General features: G+C 36.6%; 1 protein-coding gene across 1 annotated transcript; it reads left to right on the top strand.

The window, feature by feature from the left end:
* The first annotated feature begins 4,205 nt into the window (after positions 1-4,205).
* Positions 4,206-18,459, top strand: LOC128210873 (integumentary mucin C.1-like). Its single transcript, XM_052915226.1, has 4 exons — positions 4,206-4,251; positions 14,828-15,514; positions 18,051-18,066; positions 18,294-18,459. Exons 1-4 carry the CDS (start codon positions 4,206-4,208, stop codon positions 18,457-18,459), a joined length of 915 nt encoding a protein of 304 aa, XP_052771186.1.
* The last annotated feature ends 1,873 nt before the right edge of the window (positions 18,460-20,332 follow it).

The raw sequence follows: 20,332 nt of genomic DNA, 5'->3' as shown, positions 1-20,332 counted from the left end.
TGACCCCCATTTTCCCCTGGTATGGTAAAAAAAATGATATGTGCATTTTAGACTTATATTTTATAGAAGGATATTACACTCAGACCTACATTTGACATATGTATGCTACAGTTGGACCTGTATTTGGTATGTATATATCAAACCTTGACGGTATGTATATATCAAACCTTGACCTATATTTCACATGTGGTTTTTACACTCAGAGCTTCACTTTACGTATAGATATCACACTTAGCCCAACAATTTACATGTATAAATCAAACTCAAACCTACACTTTAAATGTAGATATCAAACTCAGAGCTAAACTTTACATATCAATAATTATCACACTAAAATTTACACTTTACATGTATTTACCATACTCAGACCTTCACTTTACACGTGGATATTGCCCTCATTTCTACATTTTACATATAGATATCACACTCATACCTTCTGTTGTGACGTTATCACACTCAGACCTACAATTTACACGAATATATCAAACTCAGACGTACAATTTCCATATGCAAATCACACCCAGGCCTACACTTAACCTCTTGATATCACACTAAGATTGCACTTTACATGTATATATCACATTCAGATCTACAATTAACCTGTGGATATCACACTCAAATCTACAAGTTACATGTGGATATCACATTCAGACCTATATTTTACACGTGGATATCACATTTAGATCTACAATTAACATGTGGATATCACAAACTGACCAACATTTTACAAGTGTGTATCACATTCAGATCTACAAGTTACATTTGGATATCACACTCAGACCTACACTTTACACGTGTATATCACATTCAGATATACAATTAACACATGGATATCACACTTATACATCACATTCAGATCTACAATTAACATATGGATATCACACTCAGACCTACACTTTACACGTGGATATCACATTCAGATCTACAATTTACATGTGGATATCACACTCTGACCTACATTTTACCAATGGTTATCATATTCAGATCTACAAGTTACATGTGGATATCACCCTCAGACCTACACTTTACAGGTGTATATCACATTCAGATCTAAAAGTTACATGTGAATATCACACTCAGACCTACACTTTATACGTGTATATCACACTCAGACCTACGTTTACATGTAGATACCACACTCCTATATTTATGTAGATATCACTCGCAGACGTACAATTTGCATGTATATATCCGACTGAGATCTACACTTTCCACACACATATATATATATCACATTCAGATCTACACTTTCCACACACACACATATATATATATATATATATATCACATTCAGATCTACACTTTCCACACACACACACACACACACATATATATATATATATATCACATTCAGATCTACACTTTCCACACACACACACACACACACACACACACACACACACACACACACACACACACATATATATATATATATATATATATATATATATATATATATATATATATATATATATATATATATATATATATATATATATATATATATATATATATATATATATATATATATCACATTCAGACCTACACTTTACTTGTGGATATCAAACTAAGACTTACATTTTACATTTTGATACTGCACCTAGACCATGTTGATATGACATTCTGAAAGTCGTGATGCCTTCCACATTTCCCGCTCAGGGATTTAAGGCAAGATCAACTTCCACCTTCAGGGTTCAGTTTAGACAAGAAGCATATGCTGTTTGTCCGCCGGTATTCAACAACAGACCACTTTTTCAAGCAACCGCACTAATATGATTTTTGATATTCATTTGAAGTGTTTAATTCTTCTAAATAAAATATATCTAGGGTATTAGGAAAACTAATTAGGGATAAGAGTAATACTGAATATGGGATAAGTGTTATACTAAAAGCACGTGATCACACAAAAACACAGTATTAACCAAGATTAACGTTGGTCGTACCAAGGTGGTCGGTAACCCAAACATCTATTTTTATATATTTTTCTTCGAAAATTAGAAAATACTACATGTTCTTGACTGAATGCAACACTATGATCTAAATTATGGGAACATTAAAAAAATGGTATGCTGTCTGCTCCTATCGGGACCTTTTGCAATGACAGAGAGGTAGATTTAGGTCTCAAAAGCGGTATTTTGGGTTCAAAAGCGGTAGATTTTCTAATTTCTTTATTTTTCAGTCAAAAACAATGATGTATACCATGAGATTAATGTTGTCCGAAAGGAATGATACATTGAGTTTCAAATTACAAATAGAATTACAATTATCAATAATCAGAATCAAAATTATGTCAAGTTTAATCATTTTAAAACAGAAAAATCAACAGTATTCTAATTATCAAAATTCTGAATGTGTCATGGAAAATAACCCATCTAAATGGCATTGGGTTATTTTCCATGACACAAGCGTCATGTCGTTCACATAACAAGGGCAAAACACCCCATTCCAACACAATAGACTCGCCATTGCTTGCTAGAATTTGTATCAACAGCAAAATATCTGGATGTTGACCTGTCATCAGATATATCGTGGAACACACACATAAATCGCATCTCTAAGAAGGCAAACAGCACATAGGGCTTCCTCGGGAGAAAAATTAAGGTACACTCTGAACCACAGAAAGTTTTTGTCTGTCCTCTGCTTGAATAATGCTCCACAGTTTGATGTCCGTTCACTGGTTTCCACATATACCAACATGAATCCATTGTGGTTTTTACATTTAATACAAGCTAGGGCTTAGAAATTTATTAGCATCATCTAGTGATGCTCTAACCAGATGTCCCAAGGGTCAATTACTTTTTCTTACCTCAAAGTCTAAACTCTAAACTGGCTTCAATAGTGGAAAAACACTTTAAAATTATAGTATGTGCAAACTTGGGAAAGTGTCATAGCCTGAATCATAAAATTATACTGAAATCATAATATTATACTCTCTTTTGCAATGTTTGTGTGCGCGGCTGTGCGCGGCTGTGTGCGTGCATGCATATCAGTGCGTCTTTTTGTATATCATAAGTTGACTTTTGAGCATTGTACAATTAAACAAAATCCTATCCACAATGCTTGACCCTTTCCAATAGTTTGTGAATGCATTATCAAACTTGAATTATATCACCAACAATTGCAAAACCAATTTAAGTTATGTGCAGAGATATTTTATATTTAAATTCACAACATTTTAAAAACATCGGCTAAATATAGAAACACATCACTTAAAATCATTTGTCTTTATTCCTCGCATATTTTGAGTAAAGCATGAACAAGTGGAAAATGATAATCATTGAAATTTAGTTGTTATTTGTTAATTGAATTGTGTTCCTGACTGTATCATGTTGCCTACTGAAACTGAAGTGAATTTGGCAAAGTTTTGACAATATTATGAGCTATAACTCTGGTAAGAAATTGTGATCTGCTCTTTTTATAAAAAAACAACACCCCAACTAAGTGAGATATTATCCCATTACCATTGTCACCCCATTTGATTAGGATTTGATAAGAACTGCTCCAGTACCACTGGAGAGAACTTCAATGTGAATTTGGTCAAATATTGATTATTTGACGGCCATTACTCCAGAGCGAACTCATTGGTTTTATAAGCAGTAGTCTGAAATGGGACAGTAGACAGAATGAGACAGTAGCGAGTTCACATTGCGGGGATAGTACCACTCACTAGCTAAATTCTTAGTTCTCACACAGTGGCTTTATGTTCTCTCCTCTGCGTTGGTGTTAGAAGATTAAAGTCTGGCTTGGAAGGATACATCAGTAAATTCACAGAGATGGGACAAAAGTGATAATTGTTAGTGGGTTTCTGGCCTCTATAGTGTTGACGTCGGAAGGCAGTCCCTGAACACTTTACATAATTATTCATAATTATACTCAGTTCTTTATAGGCAGAGGGGGTTTGTGTCACAGTCATTTGCATTTGGCGTTGGGTTTTAGAAAGCTGCAGTGTTCTGTAACTGAGACTTTTAAGAGTTTAAAGGTAGGTGTAACAGTCTGGATTCTGGAGTCCTGAGCAAGCATTTGGGCAGTTCCTACGGTTATAGAGGCCGTCCGTTTGGACATTTTAACAATGTCATAACTCAAGAGTTAATAGTCTGATAAAGCTGTTGATTGAAATCATTCATACTAGCATGCCAATAAACATTGTAAACAAGTTTGGTAAAAAATAGATAAAAATGCTGAAGTAAGATAGCGGACACAAAATCATGATGCTGCAGACGACGGCTTCACCAGACAACATGGTCCCGATATGTATGTCATGCTACGCAGGTGACGTTAAAAAAAGATGGCAAAATACCTAGTTTTATTAGTCACATTGACAACAACATAAGAATGAATCAAACTATTTGGCACATATGTAAATTACTCAATTTGCCGCACAATAAAATAAGCCAATAATGTTGCTATGTAAAAAAACATGGCAATATGCAACACCAGCTCAAGGTAGAGTATTACATGATCATGATGATAGGCATAGACTATGCCTGGTTCAGCTTTTATATGAGATACTCAATAACATTCAATGTTCATGTATAAATATATACAATATATTGCAAGCCACAAAGGCCATAATACACAGATGTCTGATCATGTAATCACGGTATTATTTTATACCTTGTTTATAATATTGCCTTTTTGCTCAGATGTCATGATATTGTTGACAAAGTATTTATGTCTCAATGTGGTTCATGATACAACATATTGCCGACAATGTACCCATGCTACAATGTGGTTCATGATACAACATATTGCCGACAATGTACCCATGATGCAATGTGGTTCATGATACAACATATTGCTGACAATGTACCCATGATACAATGTGGTTCATGATACAACATATTGCTGACAATGTACCCATGATACAATGTGGTTCATGATACAACATATTGCCGACAATGTACCCATGCTACAATGTGGTTCATGATACAACATATTGCCGACAATGTACCCTTGCTACAATGTGGTTCATGATACAACATATTGCCGACAATGTACCCATGATACAATGTGGTTCATGATACAACATATTGCTGACAATGTACCCATGATGCAGTGTGGTTCATGATACAACATATTGCTGACAATGTACCCATGATACAGTGTGGTTCATGATACAACATATTGCTGACAATGTACCCATGATACAATGTGGTTCATGATACAACATATTGCCGACAATGTACCCTTGCTACAATGTGGTTCATGATACAACATATTGCTGATAATGTACCCATGCTACAATGTGGTTCATGATACAACATATTGCCGACAATGTACCCATGCTACAATGTGGTTCATGATACAACATATTGCCGACAATGTACCCATGCTACAATGTGATGCATGATACAACATATTGCCGACAATGTACCCTTGCTACAATGTGGTTCATGATACAACATATTGCTGATAATGTACCCATGCTACAATGTGGTTCATGATACAACATATTGCCGACAATGTACCCTTGCTACAATGTGGTTCATGATACAACATATTGCCGACAATGTACCCATGATACAATGTGGTTCATGATACAACATATTGCTGATAATGTACCCATGCTACAATGTGGTTCATGATACAACATATTGCCGACAATGTACCCATGCTACAATGTGGTTCATGATACAACATATTGCCGACAATGTACCCATGCTACAATGTGATGCATGATACAACATATTGCCGACAATGTACCCTTGCTACAATGTGGTTCATGATACAACATATTGCTGATAATGTACCCATGCTACAATGTGGTTCATGATACAACATATTGCCGACAATGTACCCTTGCTACAATGTGGTTCATGATACAACATATTGCCGACAATGTACCCATGATACAATGTGGTTCATGATACAACATATTGCCGACAATGTACCCATGCTACAATGTGGTGCATGATACAACATATTGCTGATAATGTACCCATGCTACAATGTGGTTCATGATACAACATATTGCCGACAATGTACCCTTGCTACAATGTGGTTCATGATACAACATATTGCCGACAATGTACCCATGCTGCAATGTGGTTCATGATACAACATATTGCCGACAATGTACCCATGCTACAATGTGGTTCATGATACAACATATTGCCGACAATGTACCCATGCTACAATGTGATGCATGATACAACATATTGCCGACAATGTACCCTTGCTACAATGTGGTTCATGATACAACATATTGCCGACAATGTACCCATGATACAATGTGGTGCATGATACAACATATTGCCGACAATGTACCCTTGCTACAATGTGGTGCATGATACAACATATTGCCGACAATGTACCCTTGCTACAATGTGATGCATGATACAACATATTGCCGACAATGTACCCATGCTACAATGTGATGCATGATACAACATATTGCCGACAATGTACCCATGCTACAATGTGGTGCATGATACAACATATTGCTGATAATGTACCCATGCTACAATGTGGTTCATGATACAACATATTGCCGACAATGTACCCATGCTACAATGTGGTGCATGATACAACATATTGCCGACAATGTACCCATGCTACAATGTGATGCATGATACAACATATTGCCGACAATGTACCCTTGCTACAATGTGGTTCATGATACAACATATTGCCGACAATGTACCCATGATACAATGTGGTGCATGATACAACATATTGCTGATAATGTACCCATGCTACAATGTGGTTCATGATACAACATATTGCCGACAATGTACCCTTGCTACAATGTGGTGCATGATACAACATATTGCCGACAATGTACCCTTGCTACAATGTGGTTCATGATACAACATATTGCCGACAATGTACCCATGATACAATGTGGTTCATGATACAACATATTGCTGATAATGTACCCATGATGCAGTGTGGTTCATGATACAACATATTGCCGACAATGTACCCTTGCTACAATGTGGTTCATGATACAACATATTGCCGACAATGTACCCTTGCTACAATGTGGTTCATGATACAACATATTGCCGACAATGTACCCTTGCTACAATGTGGTTCATGATACAACATATTGCTGATAATGTACCCATGATGCAGTGTGGTTCATGCTACAATATATTGCCGACAATGTACCCATGCTACAATGTGGTTCATGATACAACATATTGCCGACAATGTACCCATGCTACAATGTGGTTCATGATACAACATATTGCTGATAATGTACCCATGCTACAATGTGGTTCATGATACAACATATTGCTGACAATGTACCCATGATACAATGTGGTTCATGATACAACATATTGCCGACAATGTACCCATGCTACAATGTGGTGCATGATACAACATATTGCCGACAATGTACCCTTGCTACAATGTGGTTCATGATACAACATATTGCTGATAATGTACCCATGCTACAATGTGGTTCATGATACAACATATTGCTGATAATGTACCCATGCTACAATGTGGTTCATGATACAACATATTGCCGACAATGTACCCATGCTACAATGTGGTTCATGATACAACATATTGCCGACAATGTACCCTTGCTACAATGTGGTTCATGATACAACATATTGCCGACAATGTACCCTTGCTACAATGTGGTTCATGATACAACATATTGCCGACAATGTACCCATGCTACAATGTGGTGCATGATACAACATATTGCTGACAATGTACCCATGATACAATGTGGTTCATGATACAACATATTGCCGACAATGTACCCATGATACAATGTGGTTCATGATACAACATATTGCTGATAATGTACCCATGCTACAATGTGGTTCATGATACAACATATTGCTGACAATGTACCCATGATACAATGTGGTTCATGATACAACATATTGCTGATAATGTACCCATGATGCAGTGTGGTTCATGATACAACATATTGCTGACAATGTACCCATGATACAATGTGGTTCATGATACAACATATTCCTGACAATGTACCCATGATGCAGTGTGGTTCATGATACAACATATTGCCGACAATGTACCCTTGCTACAATGTGGTTCATGATACAACATATTGCCGACAATGTACCCATGCTACAATGTGGTTCATGATACAACATATTGCCGACAATGTACCCATGCTACAATGTGGTTCATGATACAACATATTGCCGACAATGTACCCATGATACAATGTGGTTCATGATACAACATATTGCCGACAATGTACCCATGATACAATGTGGTTCATGATACAACATATTGCCGACAATGTACCCATGCTACAATGTGGTGCATGATACAACATATTGCTGATAATGTACCCATGATGCAGTCTGGTTCATGATACAACATATTGCCGACAATGTACCCATGATGCAGTGTGGTTCATGATACAACATATTGCCGACAATGTACCCATGATACAATGTGGTTCATGATACAACATATTGCCGACAATGTACCCATGCTACAATGTGGTGCATGATACAACATATTGCTGATAATGTACCCATGATGCAGTGTGGTTCATGATACAACATATTGCCGACAATGTACCCATGCTACAATGTGGTTCATGATACAACATATTGCCGACAATGTACCCATGCTACAATGTGGTTCATGATACAACATATTGCCGACAATGTACCCATGATACAATGTGGTTCATGATACAACATATTGCCGACAATGTACCCATGATACAATGTGGTTCATGATACAACATATTGCCGACAATGTACCCATGCTACAATGTGGTGCATGATACAACATATTGCTGATAATGTACCCATGATACAATGTGGTTCATGATACAACATATTGCCGACAATGTACCCATGCTGCAATGTGGTTCATGATACAACATATTGCTGATAATGTACCCATGCTACAATGTGGTTCATGATACAACATATTGCCGACAATGTACCCTTGCTACAATGTGGTTCATGATACAACATATTGCCGACAATGTACCCATGATACAATGTGGTTCATGATACAACATATTGCCGACAATGTACCCTTGCTACAATGTGGTGCATGATACAACATATTGCCGACAATGTACCCATGCTACAATGTGGTGCATGATACAACATATTGCCGACAATGTACCCATGCTACAATGTGGTGCATGATACAACATATTGCCGACAATGTACCCATGCTACAATGTGGTGCATGATACAACATATTGCCGACAATGTACCCATGATACAATGTGGTTCATGATACAACATATTGCCGACAATGTACCCATGCTACAATGTGGTGCATGATACAACATATTGCCGACAATGTACCCATGATACAATGTGGTTCATGATACAACATATTGCCGACAATGTACCCATGCTACAATGTGGTGCATGATACAACATATTGCCGACAATGTACCCATGCTACAATGTGGTTCATGATACAACATATTGCCGACAATGTACCCATGATACAATGTGGTTCATGATACAACATATTGCCGACAATGTACCCATGCTACAATGTGGTGCATGATACAACATATTGCCGACAATGTACCCATGCTACAATGTGGTTCATGATACAACATATTGCCGACAATGTACCCTTGCTACAATGTGGTTCATGATACAACATATTGCTGACAATGTACCCTTGCTACAATGTGGTTCATGATACAACATATTGCCGACAATGTACCCATGATACAATGTGGTTCATGATACAACATATTGCTGACAATGTACCCATGCTACAATGTGGTTCATGATACAACATATTGCTGACAATGTACCCATGCTACAATGTGGTTCATGATACAACATATTGCCGACAATGTACCCATGATACAATGTGGTTCATGATACAACATATTGCTGATAATGTACCCATGATGCAGTGTGGTTCATGATACAACATATTGCCGACAATGTACCCATGCTACAATGTGGTTCATGATACAACATATTGCCGACAATGTACCCATGCTACAATGTGGTTCATGATACAACATATTGCCGACAATGTACCCATGCTACAATGTGGTTCATGATACAACATATTGCTGACAATGTACCCTTGCTACAATGTGATGCATGATACAACATATTGCCGACAATGTACCCATGATACAATGTGGTTCATGATACAACATATTGCTGATAATGTACCCATGATGCAGTGTGGTTCATGATACAACATATTGCCGACAATGTACCCATGCTACAATGTGGTTCATGATACAACATATTGCCGACAATGTACCCATGCTACAATGTGGTTCATGATACAACATATTGCCGACAATGTACCCTTGCTACAATGTGGTTCATGATACAACATATTGCTGATAATGTACCCATGATGCAGTGTGGTTCATGCTACAATATATTGCCGACAATGTACCCATGATACAATGTGGTTCATGATACAACATATTGCCGACAATGTACCCATGCTACAATGTGGTTCATGATACAACATATTGCCGACAATGTACCCTTGCTACAATGTGGTTCATGATACAACATATTGCTGATAATGTACCCATGATGCAGTGTGGTTCATGCTACAATATATTGCCGACAATGTACCCATGATGCAATGTGGTTCATCTTATAATATATAGTAGTAACCGAACCCATGATACAATGTGGTTCTTGTCATAATGTATTGCCTATTGAAGACAATGTACCCATAATACCCTGTGGTTCATGTTGGAATATGTATACATTTTTTCTGTACACTTATTGTACTATTTTATCTCAAAATCATTTCAATGCTTATTTTATTTTAATACGAAAGGGAACTAAAAGTCACTGTAACAATGAATGGGACAGCGAAGTACGGCTCCTTTTTAACCACTGCACATCAAAGCAAATTTATCATTACGCAAAAAATAGTTGTTATTTTGTCTCGTATTTTTATATTGATTTTGTCTTTAAAAACAATTAAAAGGAAATCTGCCTCACAACCTTCATTTAATGACATGCTCTTGTCCTTCAGCTTCCACAAACTTTAATCCCCCAAACTGCGTTCATACCCCGATAATGTCATCAATCCCACGATTCATTCCCTAAATAACATATTGCATACCATACTGCACAGACGTCTATTTATGTTACCATCTTCCTTCTATGCAGTTGATGTGATAATATATTGTCCCCCAATTCACATGATAAACAAGCATGTTACAATATGGTTTATGTTAAGCTTGAATCTCCAGATACATATTAATTGCACAATGTGCGGTCATTATCTACATGTTAATACAGTAGCACATTGTGCGAGTTTATGTTCATTCAGTGGTGCAGACCCAGCAACATATTGTGTGATGTAATGTCCATTCTGTGATGCATGTTGTGTGAGGTTATGTCAATACAGTGGTGCATATTGTGTGAGGTTATGTCCATACAGTGGTGCATATTGTGTGAGGTTATATCCATACAGTGGTGCATATTGTGTGAGATTATGTCCATACAGTGGTGCATATTGTGTGAGGCTATGTCAATGCAGTGGTGCATATTGTGTGAGGCTATGTCCATGCAGTGGTGCATACTGTGTGAGGCTATGTCCATACAGTGGTGCATATTGTGTGAGGTATTGTCCATACAATGGTGCTTATTGTGTGAGGTATTGTCAATGCAGTGGTGCATATTGTAAGAGGTAATGTTCATACAGTGGTACATATTGTGTGAGGTATTGTCCATACAGTGGTGCATATTGTGTGAGGTAATGTCCATACAGTGGTGCATATTGTGTGAGATATTGTCCATACAGTGGTGCATATTGTGTGAGGTATTGTTCATATAGTGGTGCATATTGTGTGAGGTATTGTCCATACAGTGGTGCATATTGTGTAAGGTTATGTTCATATAGTGATGCATATTGTGTTAGGTTATGTTCATAGAGTGGTGCATATTGTGTGAGGTTATGTTCATACAGTGGTGCATAATTTATGAGGTTATGTTCATAGAGGGATGCATATTGAGTGAGGTTTTTATACAGAGGTGCATATTGTGTGAGGTTGTTCATACAGAGGTGCATATTGTGTGAAGTTGTCTATACAGTGGTGCATATTGTGTGAGGTTAAGTTCATACACTGGTGTATATTGTGTGCGGTTTTCCATACAATGGTGCATATTATTTGAGGTGTTCTATACATTGGTGCATATTGTGTGAGTTTTGTTCATACAGTGTTGCATATTGTGTGAGGTTGTTCATTCAGTGGTGCATATTGTGTGAAGTTGTTCATACCGTGGTGCATATTGTGTGAGGTTGTTCATACCGTGATGCATATTGTGTGAGGTTGCTCATACAGTGTAGCATATTGTGTTAGGTTGTTCATACAGTGCTGCATATTAAAATAATTTATGTGCATACAGTTGTTCATATTGTGTGAGGTTGCTCATACAGTGGTGCATATTGTTTAATGTTGTTCATACAGTGGTGCATATGAAGTGAAGTTATGCTCATACGGTGGTTCATATTGTGTGAGGTTGCTAATACAGCGGTGCTTATTGTGTGAGGTCGCTAATACAGTGGTGCATATTATGTGAGGTTATGTTCATACAGTGGTGCATATCTCTGTTCATAGACTGATCAGTGTTCACAGTACAATTCTTAATATTCATTTTAATCTTTATTGCACAACCTGTATCACAGACTGTAGTAGCCATTTTCAATTATACTAACTACGACGGCAGTCTCCGTTTCCTCCATGTGAATAAAGCGGTATCGTTTCGAAGCAAAAACCTGTGGCCTTGCAGTGTTTTTTAACCACTTTTATGGGAATGGTGGCAAGGGCCCTTTGAAAGCGGAAAAAAGTGTTGCTTTGGAAAAAGGGGAAAATACTAACATACTTCATATAATGTTTAACTTGTTTTCAAACCTTTTATTCAACAAATCTTTCAACATTTCAATGAATGAATCTTAATAGCTAGATTTGCTAAATGTTATGAGGTCCCTGCTCCTCTAAAAAATATTTAAAAAATTAAAGGGATTTTTTTTTACCTCCGTAGGGGAAAAATATATCCTTTTTCAGAAGGGGAATGGGACGAATTTCAGACCCAAACTGGCCTGGGGTAAACACTGCCTAGTATCACAAATAAATTGATTTTGCTCTTGAAATTGATTCCATAATTAGCATCAGGTTGCAATTTCAAAAGCTCCCTAAAAAGCATGAAAAAACTATCCACATTTTCCTTAAATCAACTAAATAACATAAATAATTTGAACTTCTTTGAATTATAAACAGCAGGTGCTCAGAAAAGCAATCCCACAATGTGAAGTTAAAAGACAAAACTATACACCTGCAGCATCATAAATAACTATAAGTAAATCTTCATCATTATGGTTCATAATATAATTTTTCCCTTATTTGCATTGTAAATGCAGTTTTTCTATGCTTGTTGTTTTTTCACCTAAGCTTTATTCGCAAGTGCACTTGGGAAAAAGCCATCTGCATGCATGCGGCTATGATAACATATTTTGTGTAACCTTTTAAATTGTTAGTAACATTTTATATTGAAGTTCACATTAGTCCCCTTTTGACTGTAAATACCATCTGTTACATTAGCATTTCTGCCTTGGGTACAAGCTGACAACAACACGAAACATTAATTTGAATTATTTAGAAAGTCCATCTGCTGCACATGTTGTTTATATATTAACCAGTAGTTAATAACCACAATAACCTTAACTGCCTTAAAGTAAATTATTTTTTATTTTGTACATTTAATTTCCATAAATATTGTAAAAAAAATACCACTTTGATTTCAACACAACAACAACAACAACAACACCAACAACTACTACTACCACTACCACAACCAAAAATGCCACCACCACCACAACTACTACTACTACCACTACCACAACCAAAAATGCCACCACCACCACAACTACTACTAATACCACTACCACAACCAAAAATGCCACCACCACCACAACTACTACTACTACTACCACAACCAAAAATGCCACCACCACCACAACTACTACTACCACTACCACAACCAAAAATACCACCACCACCACAACTACTACTACTACTATCACAACCAAAAATGCCACAACCACCACAACTACTACTACTAAAACTACTACCACAACCACCACCACTACCACAACTAATAACACCACAGTTACAACTACTAAAACTACTGTCACAACCACAACTAATAACACCACAGTTACAACTACTAAAACTACTACCACAACCACCACCACTACCACAACTAATAACACCACAGTTACAACTACTAAAACTACTACCACAACCACCACCACTACCACAACAAATAACACCACAGTTACAACTACTAAAACTACTACCACAACCACCACCACTACCACAACTAATAACACCACAGTTACAACTACTAAAACTACTACCACAACCACCACCACTACCACAACTAATAACACCACAGTTACAACTACTAAAACTACTGTCACAACCACAACTAATAACACCACAGTTACAACTACTAAAACTACTGTCACAACCACAACTAATAACACCACAGTTACAACTACTAAAACTACTGCCACAACCACCACCACTACCACAACTAATAACACCACAGTAACAACTACTAAAACTACTACCACAACCACCACCACTACCACAACTAATAACACCACAGTTACAACTACTAAAACTACTGTCACAACCACAACTAATAACACCACAGTTACAACTACTAAAACTACTGCCACAACCACCACCACTACCACAACTAATAACACCACAGTTACAACTACTAAAACTACTGCCACAACCACCACCACTACCACAACTAATAACACCACAGTTACAACTACTAAAACTACTGCCACAACCCCACCACTACCACAACTAATAACACCACAGTTACAACTACTAAAACTACTACCACAACCACCACCACCACTACCACAACTAATAACACCACAGTTACAACTACTAAAACTACTGCCACAACCACAACTAATAACACCACAGTTACAACTACTAAAACTACTGCCACAACCACCACCACTACCACTACTAATAACACCACAGTAACAACTACTAAAACTACTGCCACAACCACAACTAATAACACCACAGTTACAACTACTAAAACTACTACCACAACCACCACCACTACCACAACTAATAACACCACAGTTACAACTACTAAAACTACTGCCACAACCACCACCACTACCACAACTAATAACACCACAGTTACAACTACTAAAACTACTACCACAACCACCACCACCACTACCACAACTAATAACACCACGGTTACAACTACTAAAACTACTGCCACAACCACAACTAATAACACCACAGTTACAACTACTAAAACTACTACCACAACCACCACCACTACCACAACTAATAACACCACAGTTACAACTACTAAAACTACTGCCACAACCACAACTAATAACACCACAGTTACAACTACTAAAACTACTACCACAACCACCACCACTACCACAACTAATAACACCACAGTTACAACTACTAAAACTACTGCCACAACCACAACTACTACAATAACTACTACCACCACCACAACAACCAGTGAACCACCATTTAATACTATAACTACTACCACAGCCACCACAATCATCACTACTATAACTACTACTCTGACCGCAACCACACTACTACCTAAATGACTTTTACTACCAACACCACTACCACTTCAACTAGCACTACCACCACTACTACATTGTCTATTACAAATATTTATTTTCAAGTTAAAATTTCACGATAGTGTTTGCTGGTCATTTTGAATAAAGCTATGTTGCACATCTTGTTGCACCCCATATGATTATGTTTCACTAGCCCATTAGAAATGAACAGCAAACAAACCAGGGTACATGTGGGTCTTATTGTAAATAGGACTAAAGCTGGATATGTAAAAGCAAATTTTGCTGCAATAAGAAATTGTGATCCGAAATTGTGGTGCCTATGGGGTAACACTCAAAGAAGGTCAAAGATACTTTCAAGGTTATTTGCCATTCTTGTTATTCAATGAGTATTTGACATAATGCTTAAACTATCAGCTTCAAATGTGTTGCTTGTTGTGGCTTGTTGATCTTGATATGGCTCATTTAGGCTTTCTGTGGCGTATACATGTCCTCATAAATTGTAATTTGACTTAGCCAAGTGCTCAGATATTTTTTCATGATAAAAAGAACCATTGAACATACTGTTTATGTTCAAGTTCGTTGCATAGACAATTGCACTTATTTCTTGGAAGTAAAAATGTTCATGTTACAACTGCCTACTGTATATCATGTTCAATCTGTCTACTGTATATCATGTTCAATCTGCCTACTGTATATCATGTTCAATCTGTCTACTGTATATCATGTTCAATCTGCCTACTGTATATCATGTTCAATCTGCCTACTGTATATCATGTTCAATCTGCCTACTGTATATCATGTTCAATCTGCCTACTGTATATCATGTTCAATCTGTCTACTGTATATCATGTTCAATCTGCCTACTGTATATCATGTTCAATCTGTCTACTGTATATCATGTTCAATCTGCCTACTGTATATCATGTTACAACTGCCTACTGTATATCATGTTCAATCTGCCTACTGTATATCATGTTCAATCTGCCTACTGTATATCATGTTCAATCTGTCTACTGTATATCATGTTCAATCTGTCTACTGTATATCATGTTCAATCTGTCTACTGTATATCATGTTCAATCTGCCTACTGTATATCATGTTCAATCTGTCTACTGTATATCATGTTCAATCTGTCTACTGTATATCATGTTCAATCTGCCTACTGTATATCATGTTCAATCTGTCTACTGTATATCATGTTCAATCTGTCTACTGTATATCATGTTCAATCTGTCTACTGTATATCATGTTCAATCTGTCTACTGTATATCATGTTCAATCTGCCTACTGTATATCATGTTCAATCTGTCTACTGTATATCATGTTCAATCTGTCTACTGTATATCATGTTCAATCTGTCTACTGTATATCATGTTCAATCTGCCTACTGTATATCATGTTCAATCTGTCTACTGTATATCATGTTCAATCTGTCTACTGTATATCATGTTCAATCTGTCTACTGTATATCATGTTCAATCTGCCTACTGTATATCATGTTCAATCTGTCTACTGTATATCATGTTCAATCTGTCTACTGTATATCATGTTCAATCTGTCTACTGTATATCATGTTCAATCTGTCTACTGTATATCATGTTCAATCTGTCTACTGTATATCATGTTCAATCTGTCTACTGTATATCATGTTCAATCTGTCTACTGTATATCATGTTCAATCTGCCTACTGTATATCATGTTCAATCTGTCTACTGTATATCATGTTCAATCTGTCTACTGTATATCATGTTCAATCTGTCTACTGTATATCATGTTCAATCTGTCTACTGTATATCATGTTCAATCTGCCTACTGTATATCATGTTCAATCTGCCTACTGTATATCATGTTCAATCTGTCTACTGTATATCATGTTCAATCTGTCTACTGTATATCATGTTCAATCTGCCTACTGTATATCATGTTCAATCTGCCTACTGTATATCATGTTCATGTTATGTTAATCCTGCCTACTGTATATCAATACATGATCTTAATAAACCTGCTAACTGTATATCATAATCGTGGTACAACTGTCTACTGTATATCATGTTAATGTTAAACCTGCTTACTTTATATCATGTTGATGTAAAACCTGCCAGCAGTATATCATGTTTTTGTAAAACCTGCCAACAGTATATCATGTTTATGTAAAACCTGTCAACAGTTGATCATGTTCATGTAAGATATGCCTACTGTATATCATGTTCATGTTAAACCTGCCTACTGTATATCAGGTTCATGTTAAATCTGCCTACTGCATATCATGTTAAGGTTTAAATCTGCCAACTGAATATCATGTTCATGTTAAACCTGCTTACTGCATATCATGTCAATGGAAAATCTGCTTACTGCATATCATGTTCATGTTAAACCTGCCTACTGTATATCATGTTAAGGTTTAAACTGCCTACTGTATATCATGTTCATGTTAAATCTGCCTACTGCATGTAATGTTCAGGTTTAAACTGCCTACTGTATATCATGTTCATGTTAAAACTGCCTACTGTATATCAGGTTCATGTTAATCCTACTTACTGTGTGTCATGTTCATGTAAAACCTGCCTACTGTATACCATTTCAATGTTAAATCTGCCTACTGCATATCATGTTCATGTTTAATCTGCCTACTTTATATCATATTCGTGTTACACTTGCCCTACTGTATATCACATTCATGCTAAACATGACTACTGTATATCAGGTTCATGTTTAACATGCCCACTGTATCTCATGTTCATGTTAAACCTACTTACTGTATCTCATGTTCATGTTTAACTTCCTTACTGTATATCATGTTCATATCAAATATGCCTATTGTATATCATGTTCATGTTAAATCTGCCTACTGTATATCATGCTCATGTTAAATCTGCCTACTGAACATCATTTTCATGTGAAACCTGCTGTATATCATTGTGAAACCTGCCTTCTGTAAAGCATGTTAATGTTAAATCTGCCTACTTCATATCATGTTCACTTTAGAACTGCCTACTGTCAGGGGCGTAGCTAGGCCGTTTCGCAGTATACGCACAATTGTAGTTGAAATGGGTGGAATGCCCTTTTGGGGGGTCAGGGGGGCTATGCCCTCCTGGAGCTCTCGGTTTTGTCATAGGTCAGAATGATACTGTATAACAAAATTAATTTATTAGTACAGGAACATCAGCATTTAATAAACGATTTGAACACAACCTACATTTTCAGCCAATGAATTTGCAGATAGGCAGTCATTAAGTAGTAGACTCTATCATTAAGAATTTCAACTTCCGCGCATGTTTAAAGATCCGCCTACTGACAATCATCTGATACTGCTTCAGATTCTGCGTTGACAATGTATCAGCCAATGTGGTAGTATTCTAAGTCGGCAGTTAGATAATATGAAGTGAATCCTTAATGATTAAGTAGGACTCGTTCGCTACGCTCACTCCGCCCATTCTTAATCATTAAGAATTCACTCCATGTCATCTAACTCTTACATATTCAATTCAAAAATGCTATGTTTAAAACGGCTTCGTAGGAAATTCAAAAATGGTTATTGTCTTAAATAATAAAAATGCTTATGAACATTTGTTAAATGGTTTTCCTTAGCTCATTTAACATTTTCAACAGGAAACAAACTTTTATTTCATAGAAAAAAGTCGTTTAAAGTATGCACTGAAGGAAATTGTCAACGATTACTCCACAAAATTACACCCGAAAGAGTTATGCAAAAAGTCGACCCTTCTTCTGGGCGAAGATGTCTATTACCCGTTGTGTTTCGATTTCCCGTTCATGGTAAATGTTAAGCAGTCCAAGACCGGACAAGTGATGACAAATTTAATTTGGGAAAGTGGGGGATATACAAAAAGATCCTTCACATTGTAATGTAATGTTACAGAAGGTATACTCGAGAAAAAGCCAAGGTCAATTTCTGTCGTATTCATAAGTATAAACACAAGCTGCAGTGAGCCATTAACATTTTATCGAGTCGTGAACATTCATGAAGCATATTTTTCACCCGCAGTATATTCAACAATTTTGAGAAATGGATCTTGTCGATATCTGTAGAGAATATTTGTTTATCTGATATTTAAAATCAAAATATATCAATAATACATGTATTAACAATTAAAAAAGACACCTCTATCTTAAATGTGTGCTTTATCGTCCTCTTATGTCAAATGCTACGGGGCAGTACACATTTAATTATGCTTTACAAATAACCTAAACAAAATGTACCACCTTTGGGAGGAAAACTCATAGAAATGTTCCCATTTTGCAGCTAAGATGTTTAATTTATCAGCATTGTCAACGGTTTGAAGATTATCTTTGAACATGTCAAGATGCCGTTTTGTAGACATCGTTCGGTATATTTATATTCAGTATTTATCGACGATTCATTTATGACTGAACAATAAGGGAAACTACTCACCAGGCGTGTATAACTTGTATAACTGGCCCTGTATAGTGCATGGATAAAAAAGGTGTCCCTTCAACTAAACGGTGAATTTTTTTTTTAGATTTTATTGTCTCACATATTGAAAAAAGGCGGTCCGCGAACGGTTTACCCCCCTTACCTTTCAGTTTTTATTGCATTTTTGGTCACAAATATTTTCTGACTTGTGCGACGAATTGTACGCACGGGCGTATTGTGCGTAACGGCAGCTACGCCACTGACTGTATATCATGTTAATGTTTAACTTGCCTACTTCATACAATAATCATGTTAAACTACAAATTATATTGCACACTCTTGTTTATGTC

The sequence above is a fragment of the Mya arenaria genome, chromosome 12 (assembly GCF_026914265.1).
Source record: "Mya arenaria isolate MELC-2E11 chromosome 12, ASM2691426v1".
NCBI classification, from domain to species: domain Eukaryota; kingdom Metazoa; phylum Mollusca; class Bivalvia; order Myida; family Myidae; genus Mya; species Mya arenaria.
The sequence above is the reverse complement of the archived record's forward strand: the minus strand, read 5'-3'. Positions and strand labels throughout refer to the sequence as shown.

What these genes read in the sequence shown, in the direction of transcription:
- LOC128210873 (XM_052915226.1), top strand. Translation starts at nt 4,206, where the DNA reads ATGATGCTGCAGACGACGGCTTCACCAGACAACATGGTCCCGATAT. An exon ending in AGACAACATGGTCCCGATAT is followed by an intron (nt 4,252 to 14,827) that starts GTATGTCATGCT and finishes ATAACACCACAG; the next exon opens with TTACAACTACTAAAACTACT.